General features: G+C 33.8%; 1 protein-coding gene and 1 long non-coding RNA gene across 2 annotated transcripts in view; both read left to right on the forward strand.

Moving 5' to 3' along the window:
- Positions 1 to 453, forward strand: part of LOC115210856 (proton myo-inositol cotransporter-like) — a 291,536-nt gene extending 291,083 nt beyond the window's left edge. The window contains exon 9 of the mRNA XM_029779612.2: positions 1 to 453. This exon is cut by the window's left edge and continues 127 nt beyond it. Within this exon, the coding sequence (XP_029635472.1) occupies positions 1 to 94 (94 nt within the window). The 3' untranslated portion in view covers positions 95 to 453.
- Positions 454 to 530: 77 nt separating this feature from the next.
- The window catches only part of LOC118762850, a 26,074-nt gene continuing 6,604 nt past the window's right edge, over positions 531 to 20,000 (forward strand). The window contains exons 1-2 of the long non-coding RNA XR_004998594.1: positions 531 to 2,391; positions 2,433 to 2,471. This is a non-coding gene — a long non-coding RNA (uncharacterized LOC118762850). The remainder of the gene's footprint in view (positions 2,392 to 2,432; positions 2,472 to 20,000) is intronic.

Below are 20,000 nucleotides of genomic sequence, written 5' to 3' on the forward strand. Positions count from 1 at the left end.
AGGTCCAATTTTACCGTCCGTCAAATCTATACAGTATGTCCACATACGTGGTTTAAATCGGGACGGAAGGGAGTCAGAACTGGATTCTCCTTAGGAATAACACAATAATGACAGCTGCACACTTTGGAACAGATCTATTTCTTCTTTTTAGCAGAGCCAGTATTCCATCTCCAATATTTGGCAGTTTAGTGGTAAATAATTAGAAAAATTAATGTTTTACAGATCTGATTCTCTCCTTCTCTCTCTCTCTCTCTCTCTTTAACTGTTTCATCCTTCCTGTTTCCTCCTCTCTTCCTCTTTACAATACTCATTTACATACAGTTGCACCCAGACACAGACACACATATGCAATGCATGCATACATTTTCAGATGCTCTCTTCTTTTGGAGGCCACACCACAAACACACACAGAGACACATACATGCACACAGATATATATATATATATATATATATATATATATATATATATATATATATATATATATATATATATATATATAATATATATATATATATATATATATATATATATATATATATATATATATATATATGTATGTATGTATAATGTTGTTGAGTCGAGGCTTTTTGCATCCTGCTCTGAATAACACACAAAAGTCAACAGCCAAGTACATTAATTAATTTTACTCAATAACATGTAGTATACACACACACTTACGTATATACACTTATATGCTTAAATACATTTATATATATACATATACACAAATGTATACATATACACACACACTCACAGACATAACACTCACACACACACACACATGCTATATATTTGTATACATACACATGAACATACATACACTCTCTTAGTAAGTAACATGGTGATTAAAAACCCGTTACACTGATCAAAACATTCACCAAAGTCTTATAAAATGTAGTATATAGTACTCCCAATTACTCACCAATTAACCAACCAGCAACACATTTAGCTTCATCTATTAATTAGTTTTGATGTAATCAATTGTTGAGTTAATTAATTTCTGTGAGATAAACAGACTATCAAATGTTAGTTCGTACCATTGTTGGTAAACTAGACTGTAGTGAAAAATTACAAAGATTTAACAGCAAGTACAGTAAAAGCTATGCTTTGCTGATGAGGTCAGAATAAGACCGAAACACGTCTGGAGTTGTCTCCCATACTTTCTGGTAATAATAGAAATAGTATTAGTCATGGACTAATATTATTATTTTTCTCAACGTATAATTATTTCTAGTTAGCTTTTTAAAGCTCTTGCATTAAATTTGTTGATGCAAATTTAATAATTAAAATTTCTTTCCCATGCTGTAGCATTTCTGAAGAATTAATATCTTTGACTTCATGTTTGATAAATTCAATCAAACAAGTCTTCTGGAAGATTCTGCAAACAGGTCCATCTTCAGCAGTAATCATGGCAATATGATAGTTTCTGCTCCTGTTACACTTGTTTCTGCTTCCATGGTTATTTTAAAGTGATCAGTGTGTTTGCTTGTGGCCGTGTGTGTGCACGTACATGTTCATGTGTGTGTGTGTGTGTGTGTGTGTGTGTGTGTGTATCATTTGGAATATATACAAGTGGAGCATATTACATTCTCAAAGGTTTGCATCGGAAGAATATTCTTGTTATAAAAGGATTTTAAAAATCCTATGAGGCATAATAAAATATGCTTAGAGTAATGGCATTTGTCTGCAAGAAAAATGATATATCATAAAATCTGATTAATGTATATATATGTGTGTAAGGTAGCGAACTGGTAGAATTGTTAGCACACTGGACAAAATACTTAGTGGCATTTTGTTCATCTTTATGTTCTGAGTTCAAATTCTGCTAAGGCTGACTTTGCCTTTCATCCTTTCAAGGTCGATAAAATAAGTACCAGTTGAACACTGGGGGAGGGGGTAGGTAATTGGCTTATTCCCTTTCTCAAAATCGCAGGCCTTATGCCAAAGTTTGAAATCAATATATATGTGTGGGTGTGGGTGTGCGCATGTGTATGTGTGTGTGTGTGTGTGTGTATGTTGTATTATGGCCATCACTTGGAATCAAGGCTGCCTTTGTAGCTTGTACCATGCTTTTACCAAATGTTTTAGATGCCCATGTAATTTACATGCAGATATAGATAGCATCTTACACTCTCAATTCCCCCACCCTTGACTCAGGATGAAAGGGACACAGACACACACATATATGTATGTATACACATACATTCATACATATACTCAAAAATGCACACACACACACACACACACAGATAATTAAAATTAATTAATCAAAGAAGGAGTGTTGATGTTCATGATCTTTGAAGGCATTCCCAAGCTGGCAAGATCAATGCAAATGTTGTTTATATATAAACGTGTGTGTCACATGTTTGTATGTGCGTGTGTGTGTGCGTGTGTATGTGCATGCATTTTTGTGTATGTCTGTGAGAGAGTGTGTGTGTGTGTGTGTATGTGTGTGTGTGTGTGTGTATGTGCATGTATTTTTGTGTATGTCTGTGAGAGAGTGTGTGTGTGTGTGTATATGTGTGTGTGTGTATGTGCATGCATTTTTGTGTATGTCTGTGAGAGAGAGAGAGTGTGTGTGTGTGTGTGTGTATGTACTTTCCCAAAATACACTCATACACACAGTCGAATGAAGTCTATATGGTTTCATTGGATCGGTAGAATTTGGAAGTTAGTAGAACTGCATTATTTCATCATATATATCACCAACCGACATTAGAATCTCACCAAAAATACTAGGACACAATTAGATTTACACTTTCCACTCCATTTACTGCTGCTCCTGCTACTACTGCTGCTGCTTTTGGCTTCTTTATTTCCTCATTTCTTTTATTCAATCTTCTTTCTTCTTCAATCTCTTTCTGTGATAGAGATAGAGGGTAAGAGAGGAAAAGGCTTATAGTAAGAGAGAGAGAAGAGGAGTTGATAGAAGGATTGAGAGAGAATGGAGACAGAGACAGAGAGAATGAAAACTGAAGAGAGAGAGAGAGAGAGAGGGGGGAGAGTAGGAGGGAGAAAGGCAGAAGCTGTGACAGAGGTTGTGGGAAAGAAAGTGAGCGAGGGTGCAAAAGGGAGAATACTTAGAGAGAGAGAGAAAGAAAGAGTAAGAAAGAGTGAGAGGGAAAGAATTACAGATGGAATATCCTTAAAAAGAGTGAGAGAGAATTAAAGATAGATAAAGAGTGAGAGAGAGAGAGAAGTAGAAGCAGATATAAAGATGTAGAAAGAATACAGAGAGGAGGAGTGATTTTTTTATCTCGTCTTCTGAATGGACGTAATGTATGTAATAATTGCTACTTAATATCTCTGTGTTAAACATTGATCAGGGAATGACTGTAATACTGTGCTAATATGCAAAGATGGTGGTGGTGGTGCTGGTGCAACGTGGCAGTAGATGTGGGTTAACATCATAGTAGTGGTGGGTTAACGTCATTAGTGTTGGTTAATATGATGTCAGTAGTGTTGAGGTAATATAGCGGCTGTGGTCAGTTAACTTGTCATTATTTGTAGGTTAATATTTTCGATGGTGGTCGGGCGGGGTAATATCTTGGTGGTGGTTAGATAATATAGTGGTTGCAGCCAGTTAACCTGTTAATAGACAGTGGGTTAACATGGAAGTGGTGGTATGGGGCAACATGTCAGTGGTGACTGGGGCAATGTGTTTGTGGTGGTGATATGTTAACATCATAGCAGTGATCAGTTAACCTATCAATAGTAGTGACCCAGTATGTAACAGGAGGTGCAGTAACATGTCAGTGATAGTGGGGTAATATGGCAGTTGTGGTCAGTTAACCATTAAACAGTGATGGGTTAACATGTGAATGATGTTGGGATAACATAGCAGTTATAGTCAGTTAATCTGATTGTACTGATGAGTTAATATATCAGTGTTGGTGGGATAACATGTCAGTGATAGTGGGATAACTTCTCAGTGGTGACAATAGGTTAACATCATTGTTAACCTATTAAGTTAAAATGTCATCGATAGTTTATTAACTTGTCAGTGCTCATGAGAAATCATATCTGTGGTGGTTAGTTAACCCATCAATAACAGTGGGTTAACATGTAACTGGAGGTGCAGTAAAATGTCAGTGATGTTGGGATAATATGGCAGTTGTGCTCAATTAACCTGTTAATAATGTGTTAACATGCCAGGGTAACATGTCAGTTATCCCATCACTAACATGGGATAACATGTTAGTGATGGTCAAGGTTAACATTATTGTAATGATGGGTTAACTTGTCAGTGGGGGTAGAGGAACTTGTCAGCACTAGTGGAAAAACATACCTGTGGTGATGAGGAAATAGAGCAGTGATCAGTTAACCTTCCAATAGTAGTGGGCTAACATGTCAGTGCTGGTGAGATAACATACAAGTGATGATGATAGGTTAACATAATAATGATGGGTTAAAATTTAAATGCTGGAGGGATAACATATCATTGATGGTGATGGGTAACATCATTGCAGGGATGGGTTATCGTGTCAATGCTAATGAGGTAACATATCAGACATATCAATAATGCTGGTGGGGTAACATCCTAGTAATTGGTTGTAATTAACATGTTAGTACCTGTGGGATAATGGGATAATATGAAAGTTATAATCAGTTAACCTGTCAGAAGTTGTCAGGTAAGATGGTGTTGTGGATGGACATCGCAATAGTAGCGGTAGTTTGTTAACATGTCAAGGAAGCTGGGTTACCACATAAGTGTACATGTCAGTTGTGGGGTAAAATGTCAACAGTAGTGGGATAACAGAGGATCAACATAGAAATGATAGTGGATCAACATATCTGTAGAGATGAGGTATTATTATGTTAGTGGTGTTGGAACATATCAGTGGATGTGGGATAACAGGTTAATAGTTGTGGGGTGACTCCATTGTGGTAGGGTGAGATAACGTGAGTGATATATTTACAGTAATGGGTTAATGTGATTGTAATAGGGATGTTAACTTTTAGATACATTATATAAGCCCTTAAAACAGTATTTATTGTTAATGTTTTGCTTGATTGATGAAATCAAAAGTAAAATTTAATTCAAAGTTAGTGTAAAAGCTAAAAAAAAATCCCCCAAAAAATCATGAAACTTCAACTGAAATTATGAAATCTAATTCTATTTTGCTTGTTTTTTTTTAATTCTTCCCAATAATTATAATTAATAGTAAAAATTATGAAAAATACAATCCCTTATTGATTAAATAGAATATTTGTTTTGAAAGTTCTTCTTTGAAAATGATTTTTTTCTTTTAAATTATTCATTGTCTTTTGGTCTTTTGAATCGGAAATCTTAACTAGTAAAAATAAAAAAAAAGGAAAGAAAGAAAGAGAGAAAGAAATATAGTTCCTTTTGAAGTTCTATGAAATGAAGAGGAAGCTAGCTGTGTTGCTTTCAAAGTCAAACCATTATGGTTTCAATATCAAATTTATGGATCTGTAAACAATATACAGGTGGGGAGTGGGGAAGAGGAAGCAGTATAATTTTTTTTTTTTTTGATATATTTGTATATCACAGAGTAATGAAGAGATTAAAAACCATATGATGATGATGGTGTTGATGATTTGAGCTAAATATGAAGAGGGTGATGATATTGGTAGTGGTGGTGGTAAGGAAGCTGATGATGGTGATGATGATGATAACGATGATGGTGATCAAGATCATGATGAGAAGAAAATGGAAGAGAAGTTTGATTAAATGACCAAAATACAAGAAAGATAATTATGGTGGTGATGTTGATGTGACCAAATTGGCACATTTTTTGTCTCCTGATAGTATTTTATCTCCATTACGGCTCCCTACACTATTATATAATAGTCACCTCCTTATATCTTGCCCCTGTCTTCCTTACTTCTCCCTTGGAATAATTTTTTTCTCTTTTTGTCCCCCCCTCCTGACCCAGATATCACTTGTTATCTATCCCTCTAACCATCCATTAAATAACAATAACAATAAAGACCCAAACCAGTGAGTGTGTTTATTATTACTGACATAATGACCCTCCCAAGGTTCAATAACTATCCGCAGATATTTCTAAATGTACGTCCTTCTCTTCCACCCCCAAAATGAAGGTCCTTGAACCAAGTAGAGATGTTTGGCGGGTACTAAACCATCACTATCACCATCACCACAATAACAATCACAAGAACAGCAAGAACAAGGTCAGTAGCAATAACCAGGAGGTGTCAAAGAATAATTAACAGTCATTCTAACCTGAACAATATAAATCAACCTTTATTAAATTGTGTGAGGAAAAACAATATTTTTTCTCAAGAAAATATATTTTTCTTTGAGGAAAACCAGAAAGCACTAAAAAACCTCACACATTTGCTGTTAATACAGGGATATACGGTCTAAAGTTAGGTGCCTTGTTTGGGTTTTCTGAAAGGAAATAAACAAACAGTTTGACATTTTCTTTGGCAATGATGGAACTACAAATGCTGAATGTGAAAGAAATTCTATGATATACTCTGTGATATAAACATGATATCAAACTTTTTTTTTTTAAGATACTAACAGGACAAATGCCAAAATACGATAACACATCTGTATGAGCAATACCTATTTTATATTATAATTATTCGCTGGCTGTGACAATATTGTAGAGCTGGAGATAATTTCTTGATGTGTAAGGGCAGCAGTGATTTGAGTTCTTTGTTAAAACCAAGTACCTTCACTTTAAAACTGCTTATACACTGAGGAAATGCTTGAATGCCACAAAGCTCCCTGTTCTCTCTTAGAATATAAGGCCTTTGTGCGTAAAGAAAAGGCAGTCATATTATCATTTGGTATATAAATGTGGCTGTTATGCAACTGTATGAAATCAGCACAAGCAATATTGAAATATAATATTAATAATAATCATATAATTATAATAATGTTATAATGAGATAAATATCCGTGAAAATTCAGTAAATATCCATAAATATGCCACACAGTGAAATCCCTTATCATGAACTGAACATTCTAAAGGGAATATATTTCAAATTTATTGATAAAGATATGTGTATGAAAAAGTTAATGTTTGAACTTTTATAGATTCCTTGAGTTTGATCCGGTTAAAATTAAGTTACATTTCAGTTCAAAAATATTGGCTATTGTTGAAATTTTTTCCAAATTTTACCAAAATTAGGACTATTTGTCTTGATCATTAAATAACAAATTATAAATTCAGTGTTAATATTTCTAGTAAATTTTAAAGCAGTGAGCTTAGCAGCATTGCATCTGTCTTTACATTCTGAGTTCAAATTCTGCAGAGGTCAACTTTGCCTGTCAGTCTTTCGATAAGTACCAGTTGAACACTGGGGTTTGATGTAATCAACATAGCCCCTCCCCAAAATTGCTGGCTTTGTGCCAAAATTTGAAACCAATATTTCCAATAAATGGCTGTTACTTCAAGTAATTATAGCAGTTTGGGGTTATATATCTGTTTTTTCTTTGATTACATTAAATTTTAAAATCAATGGAAGTCCACCAAAATATTATTAGCCAAAATATCATATCAAAAATGTGACAAATATAAAGATAAAGGAATTAAACTATTGAAATTCTTTAGAGGTTTTTTTTATAATTGCAAAAACCAAAACTACAAAATTATATCACTCTTTGATTAATTTTAGCCAACATAGCTAAGGCCATACTAGAGTACCACCTTCATGTATTAAATAAATTTAATTTTTCTGATTAAGAAGTAATAAATCCTGTGGTAGCACCACCGAAATGTCTGACATCTAAAATGTTGTTATTTTGTGAGAGTTACAATGTTTGAATGAGTTTTATGTCAAGATTCTTGCAAAAGTTCTTTGTGGGTCCTTAGACCAAATTGAAGTGGAAGCTGGTGATTATTGTGAGAAAAATGTTACTTTTGTGAGACAAAGAAGTAGGTTTGTTCCAAGATACGCAGTTGCTTTATTGTAAAATGAATTAGGACTTTAAATCTATTGTTTCTTTAGACTGTTACTGTTCCTGTTGTTGTTTTATGGAGAAATTTATGTTATTTTTTCTTTTATTTCTCCTTTTGTATTTATATTTATTATTGTTGGTTTTGTTGTTGTTATTATTATTATTTATAGTTAAATTATAAATATTATTATTATGATTTTTATTAATATTATTATAATTAAAACAGATTTAATACTGTTAATGACGTTACTATTAAAACATTGTTAATTATCATTATTGCTACTAAAGTTTGTTTGCTATTTACTACTAATAACTAATGCTAATATTACTACTATTACAAACAACCACCACCACTATACAACCACTGCCACTACTACCACCACCATTACTAATCCTACTACAACTCCTGACAGTTCTTTTCTCTTCCTAGATAATAAAGAAACCAAAAATCTTAAAAAAATTTTTTTAAATGTCCTAAGACACCTTAGAAAATTTATAGACATTGGAGAGAAGGGGAAAAAGAGAACAGTGTCTATTTTATCCTGCAGTGGTCTCCAGAAGTAGATGAAGAAGACAAAGCTGGAGGAAAGAGAACAGAAATATGACAGTTTCTGCTTTAAGAGTAGTTTTGTAAATGTTTTTGAGAAAATCTTGTATTTTTTTTAATATTTCTAACAACATAAAAAATTAGCTCATAGCTTCGTTAGTTGCTGTAGTTTGATGTCACAAGTGGATACAGTCAACAGAGCTATGTCCAACTGGTGACATATTTTATTAGATTAGTACACTAATTTTACTATGTGTGTGCATGTGTATGTATGTGTGTGTATGTATGTATATGTGTGTGTGTATTTTTGAGTGTCTGTATATTGTATATATATATATTCATACACATCTTTGTATATATGTATATATGTGTTATACGTGTGTGTGTGTGTGTGCACAAATCCATACATTTACATTTTGGCGTATGTACATCCTTAAAGATCTGTATATCTGTGTGTGCATCTTAGTATGTGCAGCTATACCAATATGTACATCTGTCTCCCTGTGCGCATATTTTCTTGTGTACATATCTGTACTGAATGCACATTTTTGCCTATGTATGCATTGTACCTTGTGTGTGCATCTATTAAAATATACACATAGTATATGCATATACATGCATATATATTTCTCTGAAACTAAGCTATATTTACAAATCTGCAAATCAGATGTTTTGCAGACTGAGATGTACTCACTTAAATATGCACTTGCAAGCATAGATGCACACCCAGTCACAGATGCATGGTCAGACACATGCACACCCAAGCACAGATGCATATCCAAGCACAGATGCACATCCAAGCACAGATGCACATCCAAGTACAGATGCACATCCAAGCACAGATGCACATCCAAGTACAGATGCACATCCAAGTACAGATGCGCATCCAAGCACAGATGCACATCCAAGCACATATGCACATCCAAGTACAGATGCACATCCAAGCACATATGCACATCCAAGTACAGATGCACATCCAGGTGTACATACTGATGAAGTTACATATGCACTCACATAAGCATATATAATCGTATATGCACATAAAATCCTGTATGCACACACTGACAGATTCACATGCATACACAGTCACACACACAAAGATACTTGTATGTGCAAATGCAGATGTACATAATGATACAAATGCACAAGCAGGCACAGATGCAGACATAAGCATAGATGCACACAAATAAATACACACAGATGCACTCTCTGATGCAGATGCACATGTGCGTTAAAATGCATGCATAGATGCAGGTGCACTCTCTAACACAAACTTGCACAGGTGCACACATTACATATTCACACATTGTTGTAGATGAAGACACAGACACATGCACAAAGTATCAGATAAGCACGTATGCTTTCACATATGCACATGCTTTATCACATGCGTTATCACATATGCACACAGACCAAGTGTCAGATATACATGCTACAAAACCAAGTACTTGAAGGAAGACCAAATTTCATTAGACTAGAATCCACTAACAAAGTATATCAGTAAAAATGACTGAACATAGCAATATTTTTTGTGATGAAATCCTCTTGTTTTCAATTTTAGCAATAATATAATCTGTTTCATTAACGAACACAGATAATGAAGGCTGATGAGATTTGGTTGGGTGGTCAGCTTTCTTCAGACTTCTCACAAATGTATACACACACACACAGAGACACATACATACATATATATATATATAATATATATATATATATTATATATATATATATATATATATATATAATATATATATATATATATATATATATAATATATATATATATATATATATATAATATATATATACATACACAGACATGCACATACAAATATATGCTAATATATAGGTGTGTGTGTGTGTGTGTTCATAAATCTATATATACCTGAGTGTGCATCTATGAAATATACACATAGTATATGCATATACATGCATATATATTTCTCTGAAACTAAACTATATTTACAAATCTGCAAATCAGATGATTTGCAGACAGACACAGATGGATGCATAGACTGCAGCTACATGCATATGCACATATATTAACATGGTTTTATGTATGTGTGTACATGTGCATGTGGTGTGTGTGTGTGTGTAAATTTCCAGTACACAGACATTTATCTTTGATCTAATGAGAGAAATTATTGCTTCCATGTGAAACAATCCAGATTATATATACACACACATACACTCATACATATATATACACATGTATCCACACATATATACATGTATACATATATATCTATATATATATATATATATATATATATATTATATATATATATATATATATAAATACATATATATATATATATATATATATATATATATATGTATATATATATATATATAATATATATATATACATATGTATATATATATATATATATAAATATATATATATATATATCATTTGTAAATATGTAGTCTAGATGAATTGATGTTATGTGTACCGATATTTGTGACATTGAATGAGTCACCTTATATTCGCATGTATACACACACATGCACGCACACATACATATGCACATAGACACATAACACATAAAATCTCTGTTATAACTAGTCTTTGTAATAATTTTCTCTGGCAAGTGTTTATTCTCATCATGGTAAAATGTTCGCATATTTATCATAGCTCTTCCAACCAAATATTTCAGCAATTTTCCCATAGTTTGGCGCTGGTGATACACATTTGGGCATTATGCTTAATCTTGTCTCCTGTAGCTTCTTAGTTCAAATCCCAAAGTGGATTAATTTAACTCTGCCCTGTATCTTGAAATGGCCAATAAAACAGGTATATTAGTAATGTAGTGGTATTCAGTAGAATCCTTCAGGCAGTCCACTGCTCTTTTTGACACTTTTCCTGCAACTCCAGAGTTGGTGGAGCTCTCTAGTGCTGTAAGGCATTTTGCCTAAGCGACAGCTACACCAATGTAAAATCTTCAATTTGCTGGTCACCACAGCTGTCTTAGTTTCCTAAGCCATTATGGCCAGTCCACCTCCAAGTCTAAGGAGTGAGATCAGATTGTTTGGACTAATTCTCACTTTAAAACTGCTAAGTGCAAGCGGGAAGAAAACCCCTACAGCATGAAGGATCGGTTTAAATAACCACTTGAGAGCATGCCACTTTTTCTCCTGATCTTTGAACTTGAAGAAACTGCCATCACAAGGTATTACAGTTGTTGTCAACACACATCATTCTGTTTTTTAATAAAGAGATAAGATGGAAAAGAAATCCAATGTTTAGTATTGATATAAGTCTACATACAGCATTGTGAAGGAAATCTTTTTCCATCAGCAGCATCAGAAATATTTTCATAACTTTCCTGACATCCTTTGTATTTGTTTCAAAATATTTGCCAACCAAAGTATCTTGGCATTAATTGCAATATTTCCTCTTCTGTATTGTTTTGGCTATTGATGGTTAGGGCCTTTTATGATACATTGCTTCTTCTTCTATTGGTTAGAAATATTGGATCTAAGGTTATTTACAAGGGAATTTATATTGAGGTTGGCAGTGACCATTTATGTGTGGGAACCAAATAAATATACAGATTTGAAATGGTTATTTACATGTATTGGCCATAAAATATAAAGGTAGATAATGACCATTTATACACAGACTTGATGTTATACTAATTAGTATTGGCTCTTTATAAGTAAGGAATATGGAATATACAGAATGTTACTAATTTTTTAATATACGTGAGACAGGGTGTGTAAAAATTCACTTATCAGATTTTACAATTTTACGACTATATTATCGCAACATTTTTGAGTAATACCTCACTTGAAAGCCCCCTATCAAAGTACTAAGGTTTTGGGCCAGACACTGACTTAGTGATTTACATGTCTGAAATCTGTAACAGTAAATACAATATTACTAACTAGTTACTTTACTAATAACCAAAATGACCAATCAGCAGTCAACCAGTTTTTCTCAACATACAATAAACAACAAAGTTGATGTGTCCAATAGGTGTATTTTTGGGGGTTTTTTTTAACATTTAAAAGGGTTTTTTTTTTTGAGAAATATATTACACAACAATGGAGAAGACCGAAGCCTTTGAGATGGGGAGCTTTCACAGATTGGGTAGAATAAGCTGGAAAGACAGGTTAACAAATGTTGCAGTACAAGAAAAGCTGCAAGTCCAAATACACCCACTGTTGAGAATCAAGTTGACAAAGCTATAATATTTTAGATATATAATGTACCACAAGTCACTACCAAAAACCATCCTGACAGGCAGCATGGAGGGGAAGAGAGCAAGAGGCCATCAAAGATGTCTGTAGAGTGATGACATGAAAGAATGGACTGGAAACAAGAACCTGGCTTATTGTATACATGCTGCGTGACACAGAGGGAACTGGAGAGACTTAGCAAACTGACCTTTGGGCACAGGATGAGGACATGGCTGATGATTACAGGAGAATCATAAATGTTTTGTAACTCCGGAAGGCAAAATGGCAAATCCATTACTCTGAAGAATAATACAGAGGATGAGCTGAAGAGCCATCATACCTCACAGGCTCATTCATGTGATGGCAATCTCTGTCACGACCAAACTGAATTGGAGGAGGAAGTTGAAGGCACAGGTTTGGAAAGAAACCTACTGGTGATCAGGGGAACACTTCATCAACTGGTGTTCCCCTTCTTGTCAGGTTTCATATCAATTTCAACAGGTTGCTATTGGAGAAAGTATCACTAAATTATTCCCCAGATAAACAATTTGCCAGCTTGGAACAAGAAGATTGCATCCTCTTGTTTTTTTTTTTTTTCTCGCTCTCTCTGCAATCAAATTCTATTGGCTTCAGCTACAACTGAAAGTCAGCTGCATCCAAACGAAATTTGATGTTACATTCAGATATTTCACTGAACACCATAGATTATCTCAAAACAACTTCGATTTATTAAATTTTAAATGTCTGAGACGAGATGGTAATAAAATTACAATTTTACAGACATTTAACCTCATCTTTAAAGTGTATTTTTATTATATTTACATCTATGCTATATTTTGATTGGTTTCTAAATATACGTTGTGTATATATTGAATGAGATGCCTGATCTGAGATCAGATATCAAATAAATAGAAACATTACACAAATATACCGTAAATATATACTCTAAGGATGAAGGTTAATTGTCAGGAAATTTACGATATCAATATCTTCAAATTTTTTCTCTTTAAATTACTTTTCCTGTAATTTTGAAATGTACCTTAGTAATTAAGCAAAAAATTTACATTTCATAATCTTTCTAGAAATAACTCTTCATCCAATCTCTTTTATCTATAACTTATGTACCATTAGACTTAAAATGTTTGACTCATTAATGTTCACATTATGCACAAGTCATAACTACATAACATATAAAGAACTGGAAATAGAGATAATCAAAATACGGGGATTGAGATCCTCTGTAATAATAGGTGCCTTGTGAATGATTGAAAAAAATGCAGACAATTACATAGCACAAACACAATCCAGGATTTATAAATGTATACACAACATGTAGTAAATAACCCTCCGAGGCCTTGCATGAATGTACAAAGCACAAATAAAACACTGCACATACCCAACGTACTTAGAACTAATAAAAATAAGATAACCGAAATAATAGCAATGATGGTAATAGTAATAATAAAGTATTTTAACACAAGGGCAATGGGTAAAGATTGATTACAAGACAACTTACAAGACAGTTGGGGTTTTACCAAATTGAGTAGAAGAAAAATAGATCTGAAAAACCACTATATATAGACAAAAGAAGAAATGAAGAAAAATGTTCCCCTAGTAGAACAGCCATCTGGGAACCACTCAAAGAACTCTGCAGGTTTAGAATTACTCCCACTGCCTAAGGCAACTACTCACTCTTAATTGCATTCTCTGGCCCACAGAGGTATGCTGAGGGTAGGCCTAATCACTTGGATCACACTCATTCATCACTCCGACCAACTATACTGGAGGATGGAGCCTCCTCTGCAACCTTCACATTTCTCTTCAAATGGCATTAGAGATAAGCAGAAGTGTTGGTCCTCATTCCTTTCAGTCACATCTGCTACTCTACCTGTTTTGCCTAGGCTACTATACAGATGAAAACTGCCTGTCCTTCCCAGACATAGCAAAGTGGTAGTGCAATCTTCACTTGACTGATAGGCAGTTCTCTCCAACATGCAACAACATATTATACAGAGTATTTTCAAAACATATGAAGCTACAAAAAACAAAATGCAATACATATCCAAGTCATTTAGAGCTGTGTTTGGTTGTACAGTGGAGGCATGCATTAAAACCTGAGCAAATGTGTGCAAAATGGTTTTGTTGTTCTATATACATCTCAGATGGGTCTTTTGTGCTTATAAAATTTGTTTAAATCTAACTGTGTCCCCTGTAGTCCAGGACAAAAATGTCTGGAAGTTTTCAGTGTTCCAAGGCTGAAAATTCTTTCAAAGTGACACCTTAGAATCTCTCCAAGAATGAATTATTGTTGGTCATGCACAATTAAAATGCAAGGGTGGAAGACTGAACATTTGACATTTCAAATGTTAAATGCCCAAGCTTGGTCTTTGCTTCATAATAATAACAATGATAATAATAATAATAATAATAATAATAATAATAATAATAATAATAATAATAATAATAATAATAATAACAGTTTCTGATTTTGGTACTAGGCCAGCAATTTCAAGATGATGAGTTAGTTGATACTCTCAACCCCACTACTTGACTTGTACTTTGTTTTTATTGAACTCAAGGGGATGAAAGGCAAAGTTGAACTTAGAATGCAAAAAAAAAAAAAACCCAGCTTTACCTCATAGCATTACGTCTAATGTGCTAGCAATTCAGTCAGTGAAACAAAGTGAAAGTAGATAACAAAGTGAAAGTAGAAAAAAACAATTCCGAATAAAGCAATAGATGACATATTCAATTTGTTAAAATGTTTCTGTTTCTGAGAGAAAATATCTGTCAGTAAACACCAAAATTCTTACCATCTTTAGAATGCTACATTTGAGACGGAGTTATTCATAGATGCTAAGTTCTCATCTTAAATCCATTCTAAGACTATTTCTAGAAACAGTTGTCAATCTGTAGTTGTCTGGTATCTGTTATTAACAGAGTTGCAAATGATCCTGGCTGCTGCAGGAATGGTTCTTACGGATATTCTTACCTTTGTCATCAAGTTGGTACGCCATTACAGAGCCATTGTCACTGTCATAATTGCCTTCACTGTCATCACCACCACCATCATCATCATCATCATCATCATGATAACCATTATCACTAGCAGCAGCATCAGCAGCATATTTAGCATTACCATGGCAATATGCATAAACTGAGAATCTTTGTTGACAAACAACAATAGCCACAGTATCACCCACATACACATGCATTCACAAACATACATACACACATGCATATATTATAAATATATATGTGCTTATATATATATATATATATATATACAAGCTTTTATATATATATATATATACGTATGTGTATATACATATGTATATGCTAGCATAGTCATCCCATTAAAAAAAATGACAGAATTTATTTTTCTTTTCTTTCAATAAACGGTGATCTTTCTGCATCCAGCTTTGCTCCATTTTTCTTCTTTTGTCCATTAGCTCATCTTCTTTTAGTTAATCTTATTCATTTATCAGTGAGCCTTAGCTCTGTTTTCTTATTGTGTTTCTTGGTGTTTTGCAGTGCTTCTTCCTTGCAATTACATATATATATACATATACATATATATATATATATATATATATATATATATATGTATACATCAGGTGGTGCTATTAAGTTAGACATGGCCTGGACCAATCTTTGGTCGAAACATATCTAAGTTTATCTAAGTTTATCTATATATATATATATATATATATATATGTGTGTATACTTTGTCTACAGCTTTATGTGACACTCTGTAATGTTCCTGTGCCTGTTTCTATTTGTGGCACTCTGTACTGTGCACATATCCCTATGTAACATACTGTACCTTATCTACAGTTATATGTGGCACACTGTACTGAACCTACCTGTATATGTGACACACTATGGTATGACAACATATGTGTATTTCACTTTTCTACTGTGCTGGAGTAATCACCAACTCACAATCTGTTCAATTTAATTTCATGCAGTTGCTGCATGCAAGGCTTCCACTCCCATGTGGGCCTTTACAGGCATAGTAGATGCTGCACTGCCATCAGCAACTGACATAGAATTCTCCAGGTGCAGATTCATGACCTTTTGAGACCGACAGATGCTGCAGTGGATTGGCAGAATCTGTAGGACGTCAGACAAAATGCTTAGAAGTTTTCTTCTGGTTCTTTATGTTCTGAGTTCGATCCTGCCAAGATCAAATTTGCATCTTTTGAGGCTGATAAAATAAAGTACTTGTTGAGTATGGGACCAATGCTATCGACTAAACCCCATTCTTGCTAAAATTACTGGTCTTGTGCAAACTTTGTAACAAAAAACAACTATTGCTGTTATTATAATTCAAGGCAGCATGCTGGCGGAATCATTAGCTAAGTTGTATTTCATCCATTTTCAGGTTCTAAGTTCAAATTCTGCCGAGATCATCTGTGTCATCCTTTCAGAGCCAATAAAATAAGTACCAGTTGAGCTTTGGGGTTGATGTAATTGACTTACCTGCTCCCTTGGAATTACTGGCCTATTGCCAAAATTTGAAATCATTATTATTATTTTTATTATTATTATTATTATTATTATTATTATTACACTAATTAGCATCATTAAGGTGACAAGTCTGCTGAATCATTAGCACACCAGACAAAATGCTTGGCAGCATTTCATCCGTCTTTATGTTCTGAGTTCAAATTCTGCTGAGGTTGACATTGTCTTTCATCCTTTTGGGGTCAATAAAACAAGTACCAGTTATCAATTTTCCCAACCCTCAAAATTGATGGTCTTGTGCCAGAACAAGAAAGAATTATTATCATTATATGCCTCTGTGTGTGTGTATGTGTATTTGTATATGTTTATGTATATATATATATATATCTTTATATCTATCGATATATATATATATATATATATACATAATATATATATTTAAATATATGTATATATATGTGTGTGTGTATATATATATATAATATATATATATATATATATGTATATATGTATGTGTTTGTGTGTGTATATATAATTATATATATATATACACCTGTATTTGTATTTATTTACATACATATATACATAAGTAATGGTAGACCCAACTTTAAGATATTACAGAGGTTGATGATATCCATAATAAATTGGCTGATAAAAAAATCAGGTCGAAAATATTACTTGAAACAACTAGCACTGCTTAATTTCTTAACTGTTGTGTAAGAACTGCTCCATTTCTTCTAGATTTTGATGTTCACTTTGCTTCTGTCATATAAAATAAAATATTAACAAATATACAATAACAGTAGTAAATAGCAGTTTAACTTTTGAATATTCACTGAATTAACTTTATGGGTGATCAATGCATTTCCTTCTAGGAGGCAAACCAGTTATTGTGTGGGTATTTATATTAACACACCCAAAGGGTTTAATAAGACAACTGCATAAATGTGGATGGAGAAGAGCTTTTTTCGTTTTTTTAAGTCACTCTATACATTTGTCTACCACTTATGCTTATGCACTGATGTTCTATGTGTGGGTATGTATGTGTGTGAATGTGCTTTTGTGTGTATGTGTATGCATGAATAGATTATAATTTTGTGTGTGATGTAACTTTGAATTGGTGGACAAAATTTTCTCATATCTACAAGTTGGTTAAATTGTCTTCATTAATAATTATAATAAAACTGTAAAATTAGTTAATATTCATTTCTTTTTAAAAAAACAAAACAAAACATTATCGATCTTAGTTTGAATCGATGAAATGAAGTTTCTTGATATTGTATTAATCCATAATAGAATATTCCAGAAGCTATACTGGACAATGTGTGCAAATTCCCCAAATTCACATATCCTTGAAATAAATACGACTTCAAAACAGCAAAAACATTGAAAATGTGATATCTGCAAGAAGAATTACTTGTGGTCATTAGAATTATTTTTCAAAAACAAGAACAATGCAAAAAAAAATAAATAAATAAATAAATAAAAATATAAATAACAAAAATAAAAAGACAAAGAAAAAAGGCAAAAAAATAAATAAATAAACAAGCAATGCAAATTTCGTATTCTGTGAAACCTGATACAACATTGTGGTTGCTGTTGTTGCTGTCATTGTTAATGTTGTTGCTGTTGTTGTTGTTGTGATGGAGTAAGATATTTTTCTTTGAAACTGAATTCCTATAGCAATATCTCTCATCAACCCGATGATGCTAAATGTTCCAAGAAGAACAACACCAAAATCGATTCCATAATACTGAATATAATCATACAGACAGACCACACTCACACACGCACACAACACACATGCATGGACTACACACACACACACACACACACACCACACTCACACACACACACACACACACACACACACACGCTCCCTCTCTATAGCACGTAATAATCTTGGCCTCATTTTTCATGACAAAAATGACAGTAATATATTTAATAATTAAAACAGCAGAACTAAATGATTATAATGCTGTGAACAATTAAGTGGAAATGTAAGAAATTATACTGACTTCACTATTGAATTAAAGAGACTGTATGGTAAGATGTTTGTTTCCCAACCACATCATTCTGGGTTCAGTCTCACTGTGTGGTACCTTGGGTAAGTGTCTTCTACTATAACCTCGGGCCAGCCAAAGCCTTGTGAGTGAATTTAGCAGAAGGAAACTGAAAGAAGCCTTTCTTATGTGTGTATGTCTTTGTGTCTGCATTTGTCCACCACCACTTGAAAACTGATATTGGTATGTTTACGTCCCTGTAATTTAGCAGTACAGCAAAAGAGACTGATAAAATAAGTTCCAAGCTTTAAAAAATATATACTGGAGTCAATTCATTTGACTAAAATTCTTTCCCAGCTTGGCCGCCATCCAATGACTGAAACAAGTCCAAGATAAAAGACATATATGTATATATAGCACCATTCGAGTGTGGCTGATGCCAGTGCCACTTGACTGGCACCCATGTTGGTGACGCATAAAGAGCACCATTCGAGTGTGGCTGATGCCAGTGCCACCTGACTGGCACCCATGTCAGTGACACATAAAGAGCACCATTCAAGTGTGGCTGATGCCTGTGCCACCTGACTGGCACCCATGTCGGTGACGCATAAAGAGCACCATTCGAATGTGGCTGATGCCAGTGCCACTTGACTGGCACCCATGTCAGTGACGCATAAAGAGCACCATTCGAGTGTGGCTGATGCCAGTGCCGCTTGACTGGCACCCATGTCAGTTGCACATAAAAAGTACCATTCGAGTGTGGCTGATGTCAGTTCCGCTTGACTGGCTCCCATGCTGGTGGCACATAAAAACCACCCACTACACTCTCGGAGTGGTTGGCATTAGGAAGGGCATCTAGCTGTAGAAACCTTGCCAAATCAGATTGGAGCCTG

The sequence above is a fragment of the Octopus sinensis genome, linkage group LG4, assembly GCF_006345805.1.
Source record: "Octopus sinensis linkage group LG4, ASM634580v1, whole genome shotgun sequence".
NCBI classification, from domain to species: domain Eukaryota; kingdom Metazoa; phylum Mollusca; class Cephalopoda; order Octopoda; family Octopodidae; genus Octopus; species Octopus sinensis.